This window comes from Xenopus laevis, chromosome 2L, assembly GCF_017654675.1.
Source record: "Xenopus laevis strain J_2021 chromosome 2L, Xenopus_laevis_v10.1, whole genome shotgun sequence".
Classification (NCBI taxonomy): domain Eukaryota; kingdom Metazoa; phylum Chordata; class Amphibia; order Anura; family Pipidae; genus Xenopus; species Xenopus laevis.
Genome location: NC_054373.1, coordinates 161,491,424 through 161,512,936, shown reverse-complemented (window position 1 = coordinate 161,512,936; position 21,513 = coordinate 161,491,424). Strand labels below are relative to the sequence as shown.

At 39.6% G+C, this 21,513-nt stretch overlaps 1 protein-coding gene across 4 annotated transcripts in view; it reads left to right on the top strand.

Moving 5' to 3' along the window:
* LOC108707564 (neurobeachin) overlaps window positions 1-21,513 on the top strand; it is a 390,963-nt gene that overhangs the window by 101,505 nt on the left and 267,945 nt on the right. For all 4 annotated transcript variants that reach the window (XM_041582642.1, XM_041582644.1, XM_041582643.1 and 1 more), the window contains exons 5-10: window positions 570-691; window positions 2,719-2,845; window positions 3,511-3,630; window positions 5,040-5,186; window positions 13,883-14,080; window positions 17,923-18,056. In XM_041582642.1, the coding sequence (XP_041438576.1) occupies window positions 570-691; window positions 2,719-2,845; window positions 3,511-3,630; window positions 5,040-5,186; window positions 13,883-14,080; window positions 17,923-18,056 (848 nt within the window). The remainder of the gene's footprint in view (window positions 1-569; window positions 692-2,718; window positions 2,846-3,510; window positions 3,631-5,039; window positions 5,187-13,882; window positions 14,081-17,922; window positions 18,057-21,513) is intronic.

Genomic DNA, 21,513 nt, shown 5'->3' with positions numbered 1-21,513 from the left:
GGTGACATTAAATGAGCTTTGCCTCTAATCCGCACTGATGCTTCCTTTGGGTAGGGAGACTTTCCTTCTTGTCAGGGATTTGCAGGCAGTATCTCTCTAATCCGCCTGTCACTGACACACTGGCTAGAGTCTATTCAGACACTGGCTGCTAACTGCAACAGAAGATGCACAGAAATAAAAGCAAGATACTTAAGATAGTTAGTACTTTATCCAATTGCCAAATGTGTTTAATACTTTAAGCAACCAGTAACAATAAAAACGTTGAAGGCTATGCACTTCAATCGAATTTTCTGTTGGGCCAAACTTTGTATTTGCTTTCAATGCATTGCTATGTGTAGCCATGGGGGCAGTGGTTCAAGGTGAAAGTTGGAGCACACCATTCCATAGCAAGTAATTACACTTTGTAGAATAAAATGGTTTTTCAGGAATATATACACACAGACACACCATCAGTGTAGAATAGGGCACTTGTTGTTTAGTAATAGTTTATTTGTATGTGCTGGATACATCTATCCAAATTTAAATGTGAAAAAAATGTGAAATGTTCTATTTTCTTTGCATGATCTCAGGCTATCGCACTGCCTCCAATTGCCAAGTGGCCTTACCAGAATGGTTTTACTCTGAACACATGGTTTCGCATGGATCCTTTAAATAATATCAATGTTGATAAGGATAAACCATACCTCTACTGGTAAGTCTCCCATATCTTAATATTCCTCTAAACTGCATATATGCCATACCTAAGTACCCTGCAGGTCATTGTACAGCAGAACCAGTTTTTTGGTGGGAAGCCGAGCAGTACATAAGCAGTTTACTAAGCTCATCCAATGACATTCATAATTCCAAGCTACTTACTGTTTCACTGCCAAGTTAAAGATCTCAACTGAAACAACAGGAGACATACTGATGGGAACTATTGACAGAGATAGGGAGGGAAATGTAGGGGGCTGTTCGCCTTTAGGTTGAAGGGGAGATTTGTTGCTTGCGGTTAAATCTGCACTATCATGAGCAACAAATCTCCCACAAAAATGCTTTCCCACCGGCAATAAAGTAAATCACCAGTGGGAAAACATAAGCTGTACTTCATTGTCCGAAGTCACCAGAGGTTTCGTTGGAAGGAATCTTCAGGGAGACTTCAGGAAAAGAAGCACAGTGTACGTTTTCTCACCTGCGATTTGACCCTAAAACATGCAGTGACAAATTATTGACCTACTATTCTTATTAATATTATTACATATTTAAAAAGTGTATTTTGCAACTCTAAGCAATAGATGGGCATATACATCAAGCATACCGATTGAATACAAATATTCACTGATAGGGGAGGTAAAGAGTAGGCCCAGACTGATCCAAAATAGCCCTGACATTTCAAGTACATAAAGGCCCAAATAACCCCTGCCAGGACCATAAATAGTGACAAAAAATTTATTTTAAGTACTTTTTTGTGTTGTAGAAGGAGGTATTGAATGTAAAAGTGATTATGATAACCTATTTCTGGTTCCTGACACAAATCCCTGTGATCCCTCTTAACTAGATTTTAGTTGCAGACAAGAAAGTGTCAGAATAGGGAGGATAATTAAATCACAAACTATACAAATGAAATCATAAAGACCTGTTGAAAAGTTCATTAGAATCTTTATCATTCTAAATGGTAAAAGAAAGGTGAATTTCTTCATTAACAGTTTAAATTGGTAACCCGGCTGTACAGAGCTGCCACCAACTACCGTAATTAATTTTAAAACTTACAATTTAGAAAAAACTATGTGAGTTAAGTTTTGTGATGGTGTAGTCCCCCTTTAAAGAAAAGGCCCACGAGAATGCTCATTTATGTCCGCAAAGGGCATTGACCAATGAGCAATTTTCAGTGAAATAGCCATGTTTTTTTCCCACAATGCAGTGTTTTTTCACAGTTTCAGCATTGTTGAGCTTTCAAGAAGGCCTTGAGCCTGCTCCAATGCATCAAAAGTATACCTAGTTTGGCTGGTTTCATTTCCAGTGTTTGTAACAAGAGTGATGCGTGTGTCTGATTCTTTAGGTGCAAAATCATGGCCAAAAAAAAAAAAAAAGTACTGAAAATACCCTTCCACAACAAGTCAATGGAAAAAACTGCATAAGTATGTCTATAAAAAACCACAAAATGCGGGCAGTAAAACTCCTTGTGTGCATTTGCCTAGAACAGAATGAAAGCAGAGTACTTAGGAATAGATAACGCTACTAGAGCTGCTAAACATTGTATTAGTGGGATTCCATGATGTCCCTGACTCGGCACAACCTGCTAAAGGCAAATTAAACATTCTCGTGATAAATGAATACTTTCTAGTATAAAGATATGCGGATGTGTACAGGTTCAAGTTCATTTGTGCTTTACTATTTCAGTCGTGTGTTTCAGTAAACACATTTCTAGAATACCTTTCTAGTTACAGTTATTAAGCTTTAGTCTTCATTTTATATGCTTTAGTTTAAAGTATGACCGTTAAAGGATAATAAACTGTAAGGGACTTATAAATGTTCTCTTACTTGGCACTCCTATTAAGCAACAATTAAAAATAATACCATCTGCATATGGCCAAAAGGGGTTCTTATGTGTTGGTCACTAATATTAAGTTTTTAAGCATTTCTATCTAACACTATGTATTGGCCAGCCTTGGTGCTACTCTTTGCTTTTGGAACAAAAAGCTGATGTAAGTTCATTGGTTCATGACTTTGTTTCCCCTGCAGCTTTCGCACAAGCAAAGGAGTCGGATATTCTGCACATTTTGTTGGCAACTGCTTGATAGTGACATCTTTAAAATCAAAAGGCAAAGGTTTTCAGCACTGTGTGAAGTATGATTTTCAGCCCCGCAAGGTAAGTGACAGTTTGAAAACATGTGCTAGGAGAAGGCCCAGGAATATAGGGCGCAACTGTCGTGTACCCCAATATATTATTTATTATTATTATTAACATGTATTTATATAGCGCCAACATATTGCGTAGCACTGTAAAGTAACTGTGATTATACAACTACATCACATGAATTACATACATAGAATATATGGAGTAACAAACATCACAATCAATACAGGTACAAAGAGGTGAGGAAGGCCCTATGCATAGGCATACAGTCTAGAGGGAAGGGAGTAATACACAAGGTGTGGGAGTGGGCAAGATCGAAGTAAGTGGGTGAGAAATGTGGTGTTGTATGTGGTGTTGCGTTTGGTAGTTAAGCAGAGTGAGGGTAGGCTTCTCGAAAGAAGTGCGTTTTCAGAGATTTTTTGAAAGCAGAAAGGTTGGGAGAAAGTCAGACAGATCGTGGGAGAGCGTTCCAGAGGAGGGGTGCAGCCCTTCCAAAGTCTTGAATGCGAGCATGTGAGGAGGTAATGAGAGAAGAGTTGAGTAGCAGGTCAGTAGAGGAGCGAAGTAAGCGAGTGGGTGAGTATATAGAGATGAGTTCAGAGATGTAGGGTGGAGCAGAGTTGTGAAGTGCTTTGAAAGTCAGATATTCTGACTCAAAATATTATTTTCCTTTCCAGTGGTATATGATCAGCATTGTGCATATCTACAACCGCTGGCGAAATAGTGAGATTCGATGTTATGTGAATGGGCAGCTGGTTTCTTATGGAGACATGGCATGGCACGTCAATACAAATGATGTAAGTTTTTTTTTTTTTGTTTTTTGCATCGATGTTTGTTTTTGTGGTGTGTGTTCTAAACATTTCCTGCGATGTGTACTAGAGTCTGATGCTTTAAATTGATGGTGCTTAAATTAGCTTTCTCCAATAGTGAAATGTCAATTATACAAACGCTTCTGGAATACGCTAAGCAAAAGTAAGCTCTTTAATACCTCTCTAATTTTTCTGTTGAGTCAAGTTTATATTGGGCTAGAAGGAATTGAAAAGCCAATCATATGAGGTAAGTATACACACCACACACACACACACACAGCATTGCCTTAACAAAGTGACTGTGGTGGGCTATTCAGTTCAATATTTAACTTGAGGACATACTGCTTAGACCTCCTAAGACTTTTCAACTCACCCTATCCATGTGGTCCTCAGACTGTGGGCCAGGCCCCCTGGTGGCTTAGACTTAAGGTCATTTAGGGTGAGATCTGGAGCAAGAGCCTTCCTAGATACACTTGAAAGCCAAGTTTGAAGGTTGATTAAAGGGACATGTCACCCTAAGCATTAATTCCAAATCCCTTTCTATTATGTTAGCTGAGCAAAATAAACTTTTCTTACACTATATAAATTATTTAAATATTGTTTCCTTCAGTCATGGAATTCACAATCACCGAAAGCAGGCAGGTGCCATTTTATTTTACTAAGGCAAGTTGAGTATAACCACAACATCTTATGTATGTGCCAGAATGGGGGACCTAATGCCCATGTGCAATGCCCTACACAATTATAGAATGTGAGGAGAGCAGTGACATCTAGGAAGTGCTGAAAGTAATTGAATGCCCCACCTCTATGCCTCAGGCTTAGAGGTGGGACAGGCAATATATGATTGACAGCTCAGACATTTAAACACCTTTTTAATGAAAAAAAAATAATTTGGGTTCAATGTTTAATTTTCAAAGGACTTTCATTATACAGCTTTTTATGTGTGGGTGACAGGTCCGTTTTCAGGTGAGGTTAGGGTGGACACATATTTGCTTTCCTGTATGGCTCAATGACTGATCACCAATATCCTATGTGTGGAACCAAGTTATAGATTATGATGAGCCCCCAACTAAAGACTTGAACTTTTAAAGGGTTGATACTCAAAAAGAACAACCATAGCCCTTTCATCTATGGTTCTTATTGTTAGGGTATTCTCTACATCCTACCTCTCAGAAGCCATGATTCAGTATCATGCTCTGAAGATATCAACAGGCGTACAAGAACATAACAGACGCCTTCAAGTATGAATATCTGTTCTAATAAACCAGCAGTTCTGGATGCATAGCTGCCAATTGGTATATAAACATAGGAGGAGAACTTCAAGTTACTTTATAGTACGAGACAGCTTGTTTTTGCTCCAACATAATATTTTTTTTATTTTTGGCTGTTATTTGCAGAGTTATGACAAATGCTTCCTTGGTTCATCGGAGACTGCAGATGCCAATCGAGTGTTTTGTGGGCAGCTTGGAGCCGTGTACGTGTTCATCGAGGCTCTCAACCCTGCACAGATCTTTGCCATTCATCAGCTTGGGCCAGGCTATAAGGTAAGAGATGTCTCTGCCTGTTTCTCGCTGCTTAGTTCTCTCCATGTGTTCAGAGATTAATGCTGGCCATAGATGCAAAGATCCAATCGTTAGAATCTTTGAACGATCGGGATTCTCCATCTCCCGACCTGCCACTAACCATTCCGATCACATAAAGTAGTAAAAGAACAGATCAGCCGATGTTCTGCCCCTGACAGCAATCGTACGAAATGTCTGACAAAGCTAGTGACAGTCTCCCACTGAAAATCGTACGATCGGCAATACATGTAGAGATATTATCGGCAGCCGACAGAAATTTTTTAACCTGTCCAATCGACCAAACAACCAATCTCCGTGGGATGAAAAATGTCGGGACTCTCCACACACTGTCCGAAAATCATACAAATGAGGAATCGTACGATCGGATCTTTGAGTCTATGGCCAGCTTTAGACTTGTCACCTTGTACTCTTTACACAATGCAGTAGTTTGTGGTATGAAATTAGAAGACTATTGAAGATGTCAGGTAACAAAAAAATGATGGCCCTGAGTAGCACAAAATGATTTAAGCTTGAAGGTTGCACAATTTGTGTGAAAGGATCTTTTAATGAGGGCTTATATGGTTTTCTTTAGTGTTGTAACCCTATAGACACCAATAGGGTTGAAACCTGGAGCCCCATCTAAGGTGAGGTGCAAATTAAAAAGTTCAGGGATGTCCATTCTATGCCCCACCCGACCTCTGTTGAACTAAAAGATGCAGTTCATTAAAAACAGGGGCCAGTTTTTGTCCTGAAAGAAAAAAATATTATAAGAAAAAAGATTGTTTTATGTTTTTTCTTCTCCCTCAGTGACCCTATGTTGCCATATCTGCCTCATCCTAAAACCCATTGCACACAAAAATGCAACTTAGTGCTAGAAAATGCACACAAGGCATGGATCGGCACAAAGACAAAATATAGTCATTTAAAATCATGTTCTGCCTTGATAACAGCTGTGTGGAAGGGGTAAAAAGATACAGCAAATTCTAATCTCTCCTAAGAATTCACATGTATGAGAGAGGAAATGTCTGGCTGAAAATACTGGGGGCACCTCTCGCTGACTAAACAACATCTTGGGCATCTTTTCTTAGAGATCATTTGAATCAAGCTGCCATGTGCCAAAGCAGATTGATGTTCTGTGTCCATTAATGAGCCTATTGGTGATACAGTTGATCATAAAGCTTTACATTAATGGCAGTGCTGCAGGTAGTGATTATGATGCATGTACATGGGGACAGAGCGCCGGCAGCGGGAAGGACAAGATGGAGAGTGGCGTTAGCCATTTTTGTGCATGCCTGTAAGGTGAATGCATTCTGCTGTCACTTGTCATTTGAATTCACTGCCATTGTTTCTACTTGAGGGGTCTGTAACACAAGGGGTTAAGACACTAGGAGACAGGTTTTAAATGGATACATGATAATAGACGTGTCTCTCTAAATCATCATCATTTATTTGTATAGTACTAGCAAGTTATGCTTTGTTTTGCATTAAAAAAGGAATGAACATGGATAAGCATCTAACTATACTAATCTTTCATATTGCTGCTGTCACAGGTGTTCTCTTTTCTAATCTGTAGACTCCGTGAAAAAGGGAAAGAATTCCTATAAATGATTCATCAGTCAATGAATATTCAAAAATAGGATGTTTGTTATTCAGTATCAGCTTTTGGCTGCATTAGGTGCTCAGTGCTCCAGGTATTGCAGCTACCAGTGGGCCAGGGACTGAGAAGAGAAACAATCTGTAAATCTGGCTGTAGTTAGAGCTGAACCTTTGAAGCTTCATGCACACCATAGGATCAGATGTAACATGCCCCTGCAGGAGTGTTGAGGAAGTTTTACCTCTTAGGGTGATAACCATGCAGCTTGCAAAGATCCTTTTCTCAATACAAGTTTATCTTTAACCGTATAGGGTCTCCCAGCCGTCTAATTCCTACTATCTGCATGGCTAGGCCAAGACCCAATTTGGCTGCATTGATGTCAGAGATTGTGTGTGAAATAAGGCAGCATGGAAAAAAGGCACTCAGATTTGACAAGACATCGCAGATGGATCCCACTGCACCAAATTACTCAGTGCAATACACTCAGGCAGCAGGGACTGAATAAGCAGTGGAACGTGAAGTCTTCCAGGCGTGTATATTAATAATCGAGATTAGGCTGAGAGTGCAGTAGAGAGTGTGGGTGGTGGGAGAGAGACAAGTGTTTGGATCTTTTAGACTATGCACAGAATGAGACAAACTGCCTGTGCCAGAATTGGGGGGGGGGGGGTTTGTGTTACATATAAAGTGTACTTCTGTGCATCGGAGTCTTGCATACTGTATGGGTTAAGCCATTGCAGTCCAACCTCTGTTGTGCCGAGAGCCATAATATTTGTCATAATGTGCTGTAGGACCAATAATGGCCCTGTTTTTAAACCACACTCACTTTAAACCACACCCATGTTACCACCAGAACTTTTTAGACCATGTCCATATTAATGGTGGTAGTACACCAAAAACCAAATGGTTGGTGCTCTCTGGAGGGATATCACTCATCACTCATATGTGAAACAAGTTATTATGTCCTATTAAGACATACCCTTAAATCCATATGCCTCTTCATCCCCTGTGGATAACACAGCACCTCCCCAACACATGATTAAATACCTTGGGGTCCAAATGCTAACACCCCCCCACCACCACCACCACCAAACTCATATCACACTGACAAAGCATAGCACGCACAGACAGCGTATGGCAAACACAGTGAGCATAGGGCAGGCAGAGTATGACACACCCAGGAAGCATAGGGCAGGCAGAGTATGACACACCCAGGGAGCATAGGGCAGGCAGAGTATGGCACACACAGGCAGCATAGGGCAGGCAGAGTATGGCACACACAGAGAGCATAGGTATAATACAGCAGGAGACAGGGAAACCTATCAGGACCACTCTACAATGAACAGTTCATACTGTGCTACATACAGTGACACGGTGCTGGTGTCCTTCCAGCAATTTGTATGAGTGTGAACAATCTGGGCAGGTTCAGTCTGGGACTGAGGTGTGAACAGTACAGGGCTTTGGGGTGTCACTACAGTACCTTTTAAAGCTTACACATGGTAAGCAGTCAGAGCAGGCAGACTTTCATGTGGGGGGCCACCAATTGGGCAGCACTGGGTTAAGCCTTCTCCCTACCTTCCCCCCCACACTCGAAAGTTCAATTCCAGGACAGCAACATCCGCATTTTCAAGTCTCTGTGAGTCAGAACATCTTGTTACATAACAATGTACAAATTCAGATTAGGCAGCTCCTAAGGGGATTGATAGGCTGAGGGGAAGTGTTTCGTGTATGTGTGCCCCTCTAACGAAGGCCTTGTATTATATTATAGACTAGACTATAATTACCCTTGGGAGAAAGCAAAGAGCTGGTATTTGCATTCTGGAAATAATTAGTGGGCTAAGTTTTGGAACTGAATAAATTGTCTCTATCTGATGTTAGAAAGACCTTTTATGTTATATTAATTGTGGAAATATATGTGTTTGTAAGATACTGGGGCTCATTTACCAGCACTTGGGCAGTTACCCATAGCAACCAATCCATGATCATCTCTGTTTAGCCAACTGTAAGTAGAACAGTGAAAGTATCATTTGGTTTCCGTCGGTTCCTGCCTTACTGCAAATTTGGACAGCCCCAATATGTGACTTATGTTAGTGTTATGTGATGTATCAGGTGTGCATTGTAATATAGTGGTTGTTAGTGGCACTTTAAATATTAGCATTGTAGTGCAGCCACCGTGGAGCAGAATGACTTCTATTTGCACATCAGTGCATAGCAAACCCTTTTAGCAATGAGCCAATTCATTAAATGCATTTGGTTAGCTAAAAGTATACTTAATGAAGCAGCCTGTGAATCAATAGAACTACATTCTTAACATGATTAAATGTGGCATTTGTGGTTCATTTGGCATACGACTAAAAGGAATGTCATGTTTCATGTCTTGTGCTCTTCTGAGCCTTATTTAAAATGTACTGAGCTACATATAGCAAAAATTGAAATAAAAAGTACCACCAGATAGCTGGGCCAAGGCTGCTGTTTTTCCTTCTCAATGTAACTGAATGTGTCTCAGTGGGACATGGGTTTTTACTATTGAGTGTTGTTCTTAGATCTACCAGACAGCTGTTATCTTGTGTTAGGGAGCTGCTATCTGGTTACCTTCCCATTGTTCTTTTGTTTGGCTGCTGGGGGGAAGGGAGGGAGGTGATATCACTCCAACTTGCAGTACAGCAGTAAAGAGTGATTGAAGTTTATCAGAGCACAAGTCACATGACTTGGGGCAGCTGGGAGCTTGACAATATGTCTAGCCCCATGTCAGATTTCAAAATTGAATAAAAAAAAATCTGTTTGCTCTTTTGAGAAATGGATTTCAGTGCAGAATTCTGCGGGAGCAGCACTATTAACTGATTCATTTAAAAAAATGTTTTTTCCCATGACAGTATCCCTTTAACAACATTCCAATATACATTAAATCTGAAATTAAAGACCTTTGTGAATATAATTAAAATTTAATTAAATTTTTCTCCCTTTCTGCACTGCTGGTTCTGTCTTTTGAAACAATGTAGTAGGTGACACTTGCATGCTTCTTCTCATAGGTATCTTATTGCCTTCCTGAAGATTGTTTGGAAGTCAAAACCAACAGGGCAGAGAATTAAATAGAACAGCGAAACACTGCTTTCACTATGTCTTACAGTATATTTACAAATAACTTTAAAGGGGAACTATAGCGAAAATGAAAATGTAATATTGGGGATGCACCGAATCCAGGATTCGGTTCGGGATTCGACCAGGTTTCCCCTTCCCATCGCTATTGTTTCCCCTTCCCACCCCTAATTTGCATATGCAAATTAGGATTTGGATTCGGTATTCGGCTGAATCTTTCACAAAGGAATCGGGGGTTCAGCTGAATCCAAAATAGTGGATTTGGTGCATCCCTATTTAATATAAGCTTCCTCATACTGAAGTAAGAAACTTTCTAAATACAATCAATTAAAACATTTGTACCATTTCTGAAATAATCAATCTTATATTCACTATTCCTCTCTCAGCATTGGTTTCTCTTCATTCTGTCTTCATGCAGCAGTTGGGTGTCCAATGAATGATCCAATATATCTTATAGGGGGGCTCCCTTTCCTGGCAGATGAATTAGAGCTCACTCAAATAACTGATTCCAGTACAAACAAAATCTAACAAAATAACTGACTTTTGCATAAATTCTGCATGTAGAGAGACAGGATTTCTGGTGATTTTAATAGAGTGAGCTCTAATACATCTTCTAGGCAAAAGGAGCCCCCCTATAAGATCTATTGGATCATTCATCTGACACCCTAACTCCTGAATAAATAGAGAATGGGGAGAAACAGATGCTGAGAGAGGGATAGTGAAGATAAATTTGATTTTAGAAACGGTACAAATATTTTAATTGATTGTATTTAAAAGGTGTCTTATTTCAGTATGCTGAAGCTAATATTACATTTTAATTTTTAGTATCCCTTTAAAAACAGCTGAAAATTGATGTTCTCATTTGTCAGTAAAATGTTGCTAAACGTGGTTTGAGCACTTTCATTATCTCTGTAAATGTCTTTGTGTCGCTGTCAACTGCTTGCACTGCTTCTCAGAACCATGTTGGATGGGAATGACAGTTTGTTTTATGTAAGTCTCTTATCAGGTCATGCTCGGACAATCTGACATCGTTGCTATGTAACAGTTGGCCATCAGTCAGTTCTTGATATGTATTCGGTTCTGTGACATTCTGCCAGTTGGTTCTGAGCAAAATTCTCGAAAGCATCAGTCACTCAGCCCTGAGAGTGGATACTGTGGGTTTCATTCCACATCAGCGGCCATAATGCATTGTTTTGAGTTTGCTAATGATCCGTGAGATACGCACGCCTGTGAACTGTCTCCATTATGGCTAATGATCATTGCTGGTGCTGTTGGACTTTCATATGGGGACAGTCTTTAGAAACCACTCTGCTATGCCCTTCTCAGCATATATTTTCATTTCATGCAGCAAACAAGGCTGAGGATGTAGCCTATTGTCTTCACTGAATATTCAGCCTGTGCATATTTGCATAACTCCCAGCTGTCCCGTTTTTTTGCAGGACAGTCCCGATTTTGACAGCTCAACCCATAGTCCCAGATTGTTACTGAAAAAATAACTTTCTCTTTGATCTCCTGCACTGAACAGCCAGAAAAAGATACAAAGTTTCTAAAATTTAATTGGCTTTTGAATATGTGGCAGGTGCACTTAGATACTTTTTAAACCAGTTACGATAAGCAAAGAAACAATTGTAACAATTTAAGATAAGCAGGTCTCTTGGAGAAACTGAGACTTGCAACTTAAAGTGCAATTCACCTTCATTAGCAAGTGATAAATTAGGGTAAGTGTAGCTCACCAGTAACGGTTTCTTGGTAGATTCTCCTGCAGGGGTATCCAGTGTCCACATCCCCAAATTGACGCAATCAAAATTTTGTAGTAGCATGCAGGACAAATCCAAGACAGTAAACTTTGACTGCAGAGTGCTTTTATTGGGGAAAATGCTCCACTAAATGTTTCGGGCTAGTCCCTTTATTAACACTTGATAAAAGACGAAGCCCGAAACATGTAGTGGAGCATTTTCCCCAATAAAAGCACTTTGCAGTCAAAATTTACTGCCTTGGATTTTTCCTGCATGCTACCTTCATTAGCAAAACTGTAATAACACATAAAAACAACAGAAATGTGTTCAAACTTTCATAACCTGACAAATTTTGTAAAATTAACATGCTAATTAGGGGGTGCGGCCACAAAATGGGCGTGGTCAAAATGTTCTTCATGGCAAATCTTTTTGTCCCTCTATCTATTTCCAAAATGTTGGGAGGTATGTATGTGTACAGTATCATACCTATAAGCTATTAGAACGCCACACCAAAATAGTATTAAGTCCCTTCAGAACTTTGGGTAGGTCACTGGGCCTAGCAACCGTTGAAGGGTCTATTAGTCTACTGATGAAAATCATGGCAATAACATTTGCAGTAGATGTGTTCTTCATGCAGTTATTTGAGATTAAACTTGATTCATCCATAGCATAATCCACTACATTTCTGTTCTCTTGCATGTTGTCAGAACAGGCTAGAAGTAGTAGTAATACTTTAGGGTAAGTCCACACATGGCGTTTTGGGGAGATTTGGTTGCCTGGTGACTAATTGCCTCGTTTTTGCGGCGACCAATCTCCCCAAAAGCCTTCCGTGAATATGCGCCGGCTAAAATGAAAAAAAAACGCTGGCGCTAATCACAAGCGGCGATTCGGAAAATGAACCGTGTGATTAGCGCCGACATTTTTTCATTTTAGCCGGCGCAGGAACAGTGAAGGCGTTTGGGGAGATTGGTCGCCGCAAAAACGAGGCGATTAGTTAGAAATCTCCTCAAAACGCCCTGTGTGGCCTGACCCTTAGGGTTGTGGCAGATCTGTCACCTGTGGTTAAATTGATGCTACCAATGGTGCCAGTAAGGATAGCCAAATGGTTTCCAGGTCAATCGCCAAACTGCTATACAGGATGTAATATACCAGGTAAAATGGGCCATATTTGGTGGGATTGTACCACAGTGAAACGATTATGGACTCGTACCTATGCCATGATAGACAATGTTTTTAATATGCCATTGAGAAAAGATCCAGATGAGGCTTTGTTTAATAAACCAATTGAGAACTTCACTACTACCAAATTTAAGCTAACAATGATAATATTTAGTGCCACTAAACAAGTCATAGCTAGAGCGTGGCACACCCCTACATTAGACTTCAGTATGGTGAAACTCAGAGTGGATAACATAATGCTATTGGAGAAATGAACTTATACTCTTAATCATAGAATATGTTTCAGAAAATATGGTCGCCATGGTTGAGATATAGAGATATAACCGATAGTACAGGTAGAGCTTAATGTTGTAGTGGGTTGATTGCTGTTAACACAATATAGACGGCAAGTTTGGATCTTTTTGGATACATGTAGGAAGGAGAAACTAAGAAACAAGTAAAAAGGCACCGAAGTATAAACCTCTTCACTTGAGTTATTGTTTTATAGTTTGTTTTTTTACACTTAATGTGTTGGAATATAATGAACATATATGTACATGCAGTAATGTATATGAAACATGGATCTCAGTCTAATTGCAAGTATGTAATAATCTAACAAATGTTAAAAACATCAATAAAAATTATTGGGAAAAAAATTGATGCTACCAAGGGCTACAAATCTCCCGAAAACATACACAGGGCCTTGTTTTCCTGAAGCTGCCAAAAGTTTCATTGCAAGGAAACTTTGGGCGACTTAAGAAAACAAATCGTCGCTTAAGTTTTCCCACTGGCAATTGACTTTTATTGTCTCCGGGAAGCATTTATCATTTTGGGGAGATTTGCTCCCACTATAAAGCAGATTTAAATGTGGAGCGGCAAATCTTCCCATGTGCCATTAGCCTTAGGCAGCGGTCTGTCTTTATTAAAAAAAAAAAATAAAATGCTGCTGCTATTTGTTAGGAAGCCTTTACACTGATTCCAATATCAGGTACAGCGACCGATATCTCTTCCTTCCATTCCAGGTTGTGTCCCCTAGGCTTGATAACCCAGGGATCTGTAAAATGCATTTCTATAACATGTAATCTCTCTTCTTACAGAGTACTTTTAAATTTAAGTCAGAGAGTGATATCCATCTTGCTGAACACCACAAACAAGTTCTGTATGATGGGAAGCTAGCGAGCAGTATAGCGTTTACGTACAACGCAAAGGCGACAGACGCCCAGCTTTGCCTCGAATCATCACCAAAGGAAAATGCATCCATTTTTGTGCATTCACCCCATGCATTAATGCTCCAGGTAAGCCTTCAGTGATCTGAACCCACAATTTGCCCACTTCTATGGGGAAGTGTAAACTCTTTTTCGGGTAATCTGGTGGCTGATATTTCTGTTGTATAAAATTTACCTTCCATGGATTGGAAGTAACCTTAAATACCCATGATACAAGGCCCCAACCTGATACAATACAGTTTATACTGAATGTAAACATGACACACACTTTGCCATTTTTTATTTACCTCTATCCTTTCTGTTATTTTTCTTTTACTTTACTTTATGGCCCTTTGTCCTTTTTTCCTCCACTCTCCTTTTGTCCATATCTCTTCTGTTCTTCTTTAATCTTCCTTTCCTTTGCCTTGTTTTTACCTGCCCCTTCACATTCATATATATCAGGGTCTTTATAGATTAACAGAAGTCCATTATGTGTCATTATAATTATCTACCTTCAAGAAAGATTTCAGTATAGGTATGGGATCAATTATCAGTAAACTCATTATCCAGAAAGTTCCAAATTACTGGAAGGCCACTTCCTGTAGTCGCCCTTATAATCAAATACCTTACATTTTTGAAAATGATTCCCTTTTCTCTCTGTAATAATAAAACAATACCTTGTACTTGATCCTAACGAAGATACAATTAATTTATATTAGAGGCAGTGGCGTAACTACCGGGGGAGCAGGGGGTGCAATTGGGCCAGGGCCCGCACCCCCGCAGGGCCCCCCGGCAGTCACGCTGGCTGGAGTCGGCTGCAGCGCCGCACGGACGAGGGTGGGGGGCGCGGCCCGGCTGCACGGCCCGCACCAGGGCCTGCCCCCACCTAGTTCCATCACTGATTAGAGGCAAAACAATACTTTCTGGTTTTATTTAATTATTGTAAGTAGAATAAAGGTTTGGGCAGACAAGCAGATTCGGGGAGATTTAGTCGCCTGGCGACTAATCACTTTCTTCTGCGTGGCCACAATCTCCCCGAACTGCCTTCCGTCTTGAATGAGGAATCGCCTGCACTAATGCACTTGTGGTGCTTTGATTTCCGAAGTCGCCCTAAGTTTCCTCGTGAGGAAACTTCGGGCGACTTTGGAAATCAAAGCACCACAAGTGCATTAGCGCAGGCGATTCTTCATTCAAGCCGGCAGAAGGAAGGCAGTTCGGGGAGATTGTGGCCACGCAGAAGAGCCGATTAGTCGCCTGGCGACTAAATCTCCCCGACTCTGCTTGTCTGCCCCATCCCTTAAGGTATGGAGATCTAAATTACAGAAAGATCCCATATCTGGAAAATCCAAGGTCCCATGCATTCTGGATTCATACCTGTATCTGTTTGCTCTATTAAGCTCAGGAAATAACAAAAATTTTATTTTTTTTTAAAGACTTTAAGCAGCAGTTTATTCAGCACAAGCCTCATTGAATTAATGTTAAATAAACGGGGTATACTGCCCCTTTAAATAGCCGAGTGGACTAAATGATTGTCAGTATGCAGCTTATTTCTAAGCATTCTTGGATTTGTAATTTGCACCATTTAAATCAGCAATGATTTGCCTTTACTCATCTACTCTATTATTAGAGAGGTTCAACAGAAGTGAAAATATTCTACAAACAAGAGTTTCCAATAACAGTCAATATATTTAACTTTAATATTTTAAGCCAGTATATATGTGTAAGGTTTGGATTCAAGAGGGTGATAAAGCAAATAGCTTGGTGGACCATGACTTTTTTTTTTGAAGTTTGTGTTGAATAATTCCTGTCATTCTGCACATAGAGAATTGGCGTTTAAATAAAGTATAAGATGATATTTATGAAAATGATTCCTTCTGCAGAATAGTCAATACAATGACTGCATATAGAGCTTGGTGCAATGGATCTGCTTAAGGCCTTAGCCGGCGTAATACTCACTGCTGATGTGCAAATACAGGAGTTCTGATCTGAAGTGGGTTCCGATAATGAGAATAAGTGGCAGAATGCTGAGCGATAACAATAAGTTCATGCTAGGGAAAGCCTTGATTTGAGTCCTGTAAGAGACAACTCATTTTATCTGTGCCTCCGGCATCCAAATCTGCAGTGTACAGGACAGGGTTTTCTTCTGCCTAAATAAACTTCTTGCAGCATTATCTAGGGAGAAGCACTGGAATTTCTGGCAGGGATTAGTTTACTCCCAGTCAAGACTTGTGGCCCTGGGCAAGCCATTTAATCTTTTTGTACCCCAGGAAGCAAATTAAAATAGTAAGTGCTGTAGAACATAACATAATTGGTAACACCATAGGTCTGCTATATACAAGGCTGTACCTTAACTGGCACCCTGTGGCAACACCTGAAGATACTGTTCTTTTACTTTTGGCCCATTCATTGTGACTTCTTAAACATGGGACAGCAAATAATGTCCAGATTCTGGTATAATGGCCTGTTATTCTTGTTGCTGTCCATACTTGTCAGCTGGCTTCAACCCAACCCCTTTTTAGTTCTGATTTGCAGGATATCCTCATAGACCGTGAGCTCTGATGGATAAATAAGCAAATTAATCATTCTGTGAAATCTAATTGAGGGGCTGATTGATTTATGTAGGTGTCTCTGATGATCCTGTGAAAGCAGGTAGGGCTGACAAGGCAGATTAACATTTGGGAAAAGACTGTTTCCAAATGTCAAAGTCCAACAGTGCTCTATTTGTTCTCACCAAGCATCCCACCAACAGCTGAAGGTTGGTAGTCCCCACCTTTAAAGGAGAACTGAAGGAGAAGTAGCTAGAAATGTTGTACATTATGTTTGGGCTTCTGTACCAGCCACAGGCAACCACAGCCCTTTAGCAGTAAAGATCTGTGTCTCCAAAGATACCCCAGTAGCTTCCCATCTTCTTTTCTGCAGATCCACCGAAAGTCGGCCAGATCTCGATTGGGCAGGTTAAAAAATCCCATCCCGCCTGTATCAGATCCATTATGATCCGATTGTTGGGCCCTAAGTCCCATGATCGGGTCAGCCCGATATCGCCCAATTCAATGTGGGCATATCGGGGAGTGATCAACTGATTTTGCGACATCGTCAAACGAGCAGATCTCTACGTCAATGGCCACCTTTACTGAGCTTAGGGACCCACTCACAATATACAGTACACATAGAATATAAATGTCACAATATAAGGCTGATTAGTAATTAATACAGATAATTACTACATGGCAGCACAGAAACCAGTGCAATTAGTATCAGAATTTAATAATCAGCCCTGTAGCATCCGCTTATATTACAGACAAACCTCATTTTTTGCTTGATTATTTATGACAACCCCTAAGCTTAGCTTCTCAACAGCTGCTCAGAGCCCACTGAGCATGTGAGTGTCACAGACACTTTCCAAGATGGTGACCCCCTGTGACAAGTTTGAAGTCCTGGATCATAGCTGCTATTGACAAGCTGAAACTTTAGGCTGGTGCAAGTTCATTATATAAAATATGGCATCTTTAGCCATATACATTTTAAGGGTTTAGTTCTCCTTTAAAAATACAGTATGGCCATGTGTAAGCAGCTGTGAAAATGTTTTGTGAAACAAACTATGTCATTTTCACAAAATACTGGTGGTAGTGCTTAAAAGGATCAACTGGGTCCAATGATTGTCTTCTGGTTTTCAAATAACATGTTGCTTCTTGTATCCTCAACAGCAAAACAGTGTTGATTCTAGCTTTTCCTTACAAAGTAATTCCATCCATCTCCCCCATGTGAACTGAATGGTGACCCTCCATCTTAGTTTCTTCTTTATTCTGGGGGTTAAAATAAAGTTTTTTGGCTTGAGAAACTCCCTTTAGTTCCCGGGTGGCATTTATTACCACTGCTGTCCACTACTGTCATTTATTAAATGCCATATTCCTTTTGTTTCAATTCTATTTTAGGATGTAAAAGCGATCGTAACCCATTCCATACACAGCGCCATTCACTCCATTGGGGGAATCCAGGTTCTCTTTCCACTCTTTGCACAACTGGACAATCGACAACTGACTGACAGTCAAGTGGAAACCACCGTCTGGTGAGAACTTTCTCTTTAAGCGATTATATAAATGTTACTTATCCTAATAAGCAGTTTGTAGTGAAAGTGACCACTCTTATATTTATGTATGTCATTACTGATGTTTGCTGTGTAGCATTGATTTGTTTAGGCCAAACCTCTGATCTGCTATGGCCATGCTTATCCGTGCCATTCCCTCTTTTAATCAGCTCCATAAAGGACAAATCTCCTTTATGCCAATAGAGTTGTGTTTCCTACCTACTTCAAATACATCATCATTAAGCAGTTGGGTTGCTTCTTTGTTTACATTGTATTTATTTGAATTCATCAGGGTAGGCTTAGGGTATAATAGCAAATGCAGCTCTTTATATGAAGAAAGGAGAGACAGTAGACCTATAAGCTTGCCAAACACATATTTAGGGGCAGATTTATCAAAATGTGAGTTTATATTTTAATAAATAAAAACTTGGCCACGTCCTATTCATTCCTATGGGCTTTTGATAACACATTTATCGATGGGTGAAAGTTGGAACTTGCCGTTTGATAAAGACGCTTCCAAAAACCCCATAGGAATGAATAGAACGTGGGTGAGTTTTTATTTATTAAAATATAAACTCACATTTTGATAAATCTGCTCCTTAGCCACAGTGAGTGTCAGTGAATCACATGGTAGTTTGCTGTGGTTGCTGGCCATCCTGGTAGCACTTACATTCAGGGGGTTATTTATCAGAGGTCGAATGTTAGTTTTTTATACCTCGAATGAAGTCACAACTCGAATGGTATCTTATTTAAGAAAAAATTCACATTTTTCGAGTTGCGAAACATGACAATGCGAATTGATTGGCGGGTAATAAACTTAAACTGCTCAAATCATCCAAATTTTTAGACAAAAACCCTGAGAAAAAAACCTGAATGTGATGCAGGCTATTAACATCTTCAGATGGTTCAAGGAACTTCTGCCATTGACTTCTACATGACCTCGACAGGTTTTAGATGGTATATTTTTGGATTCAAACTATTTCCAGGGTCGGAGTATAATAAATCTTGAAAAATTTGCTTGAAAATTCGAATTTTTCAACCTAAAATGTCTTTCTCATTAAAAAAAAAGTCAATATGTAAACCTATGGAGTTCATGGTCTGAAAGTAAACAGTTCATGGTCAAACTGAATTATACTATTTGACAATAAGTCTGTGTTTGAGCCTTTAGTTTATGGATTGAAACTGTAGCATGAAGCCAGCTTGCTTGTGAGACATCCTGTGAGTAGCCAATGGAATTTGTTATTGTAACAACATTTTTGGAAATGAATTCACTTCCAACAATCTGGTTTGGAAATCAAATACATTCAAACCAAAGGTAGAACCCCTATTATGCTCTAAAGCCCCATGGGTAAGAGAGATGCAGATTGTGTGCTTATAGGTAAAGTTATTGGTAATATACTTTTCATTTAGCTACATATGAAATACCCTTTGTTAAATATTTCTATGGAGCTGTCAAGTACAGCTCTGAGTTTTTGTTAAGCAGTAGCCCTGACCCTGAACATTCCCTTCACTACTGATCCGCAGAATTGCTGCTTAGCACTGACCCGGGCACCATGAAAGCTCTGCTTTTACTCTGGGAAGACTGAGTTCTAGTTAGAACATGTGTAAATAAGTAATGTTGCATCAGTATCTGAATAATGATTGTTTCAGTTCTTGGAAGCTTTCAGATAATGTAGAATATTGCTCTGATATAAACAGCTTATTTGATTTATTTTACTTGACACCTTCCTGGACCCCGCTTGCTCTGGAGATGTGATGAGATTGAATCTGTGGCTGTTATTATGGAAATACATTTCTCTGCCACCGTGTCCATCCTTTGGCCATTAACCACGGGAGATTATTGAAAGAGCAATTTCCTTCCTGATCAGAAAACCCAGAGATCGAAGATCTGATCGATTAATCAGCCGGATCCATTATTCATTATCAGAGTTTCCCCGCTCCTTCCCCAAAGCCTAGTTAATGCAGCTGACCTGTAACTTGTCATAAAAAGCTTCACTTTTCTGCTTGCCCTAACAATTTGCCACTTTGCCAGTCAATAAAGGGGTGGTTCACGTTTAGTATGTTGTAGAATTAGGGATGCACCAATCCAGGATTCAGTTCAGGATTCAGTTCAGGATTCAGTTTAGGATTCAGTTCAGGATTCGGCCTTTTTCAGCAGGATTCGGCAGAACCGAAACCTAATTTGCATATGCAAATTAGGGACGGGGAGGAAAATTGCACAAGGTTTTATCATAAAACAAGGAAGTAAAAAAGTTTCCCCCTTCCCATCCCTAATGTGCATATGCAAATTAGGATTTGGTTCGGTATTCGGCTGAATCTTTCGCAAAGGATTTGGGGGTTCGGCCGAATCCAAAATAGTGGATTGGGTGCATCCCTATATAGAATGACCAATTCTAAGCAACTTTTCAATTGGCCTTCATTATTTTGTATATTTTTTTAAATGATTTGCCTTTTTCATCTGACTCGTTTTAGCTTTCAAATGGGGGGCACTGACCCCATCTAAAAAAACAAATGTTCTGTAAAGCTACAAATGTATTGTTATTGCTACTTTTATCTCTTATCTTCCTATTCAGGCCTCTCCTATTCATATTCCATTTTCTTATTCAAATCAATGCATGGTTGCTAGGGTAATTTGGACCCCAACAACCAGATTGTTAAAATTGCAAACTGGAGAGCTGCTGAATAAAAAACTAAATAACACAAAAAACAAAAATAATAACAATTGAAAACCATTGCAATTGTCTCAGAATATCACTCTCTACATCATACTAAAAGTTAACTCAAAGATGAACAACTCTTTCAGCCCTTTAGTACCACTTCTCATTCTAAATTGGGTGAAACGTTTGCGGTTTCCAATATCTAGCAATGTACATCACTGTCAGCCCTCCATCCTCACATTCTATTAAAGGGGTTGTTCACCTTTGAGATAACTTTTAGTATGATGCAGGAATTGATATTCTGATACAATTTGCATTTTGTTTTCATTTTTTTATTATGTGTGGTTTTTGAGATATTTAGCCTTTTATTCAGCAGCTCTCCACTTTGCAAATTTCAACAATCTGGGGGTCCAAATTACCCTAGCAACCATGCAGTGATCACAACACAGTTTGAGGAATTGTATTATTGCTGCTTTCTTTTTCCTTCAGAAGCAGTTTGTTTCCTCTCCATAACTTTCCCTTTAATTAATAATATTCTGCTTACTTAAAGAAGCTCATTTCTTGTTAATCGTGCAAATGGTTTCTGCTTACTTCCAAACAAAGAGAAAACAGCAGTCTGGATAAATCTTATGGCAAAGCTTCTCTCATAAATCTCCATTGACTCTGCAGTGGCTCTCGAGCAGCAAAATGCTAATGAAGCAGCTTGATAGTCGAGCAAAAAAAAAAAAAAAAAGCAAGCTTAAGTTGTATGGAATTCTATCATTTATCCTGACACATATACT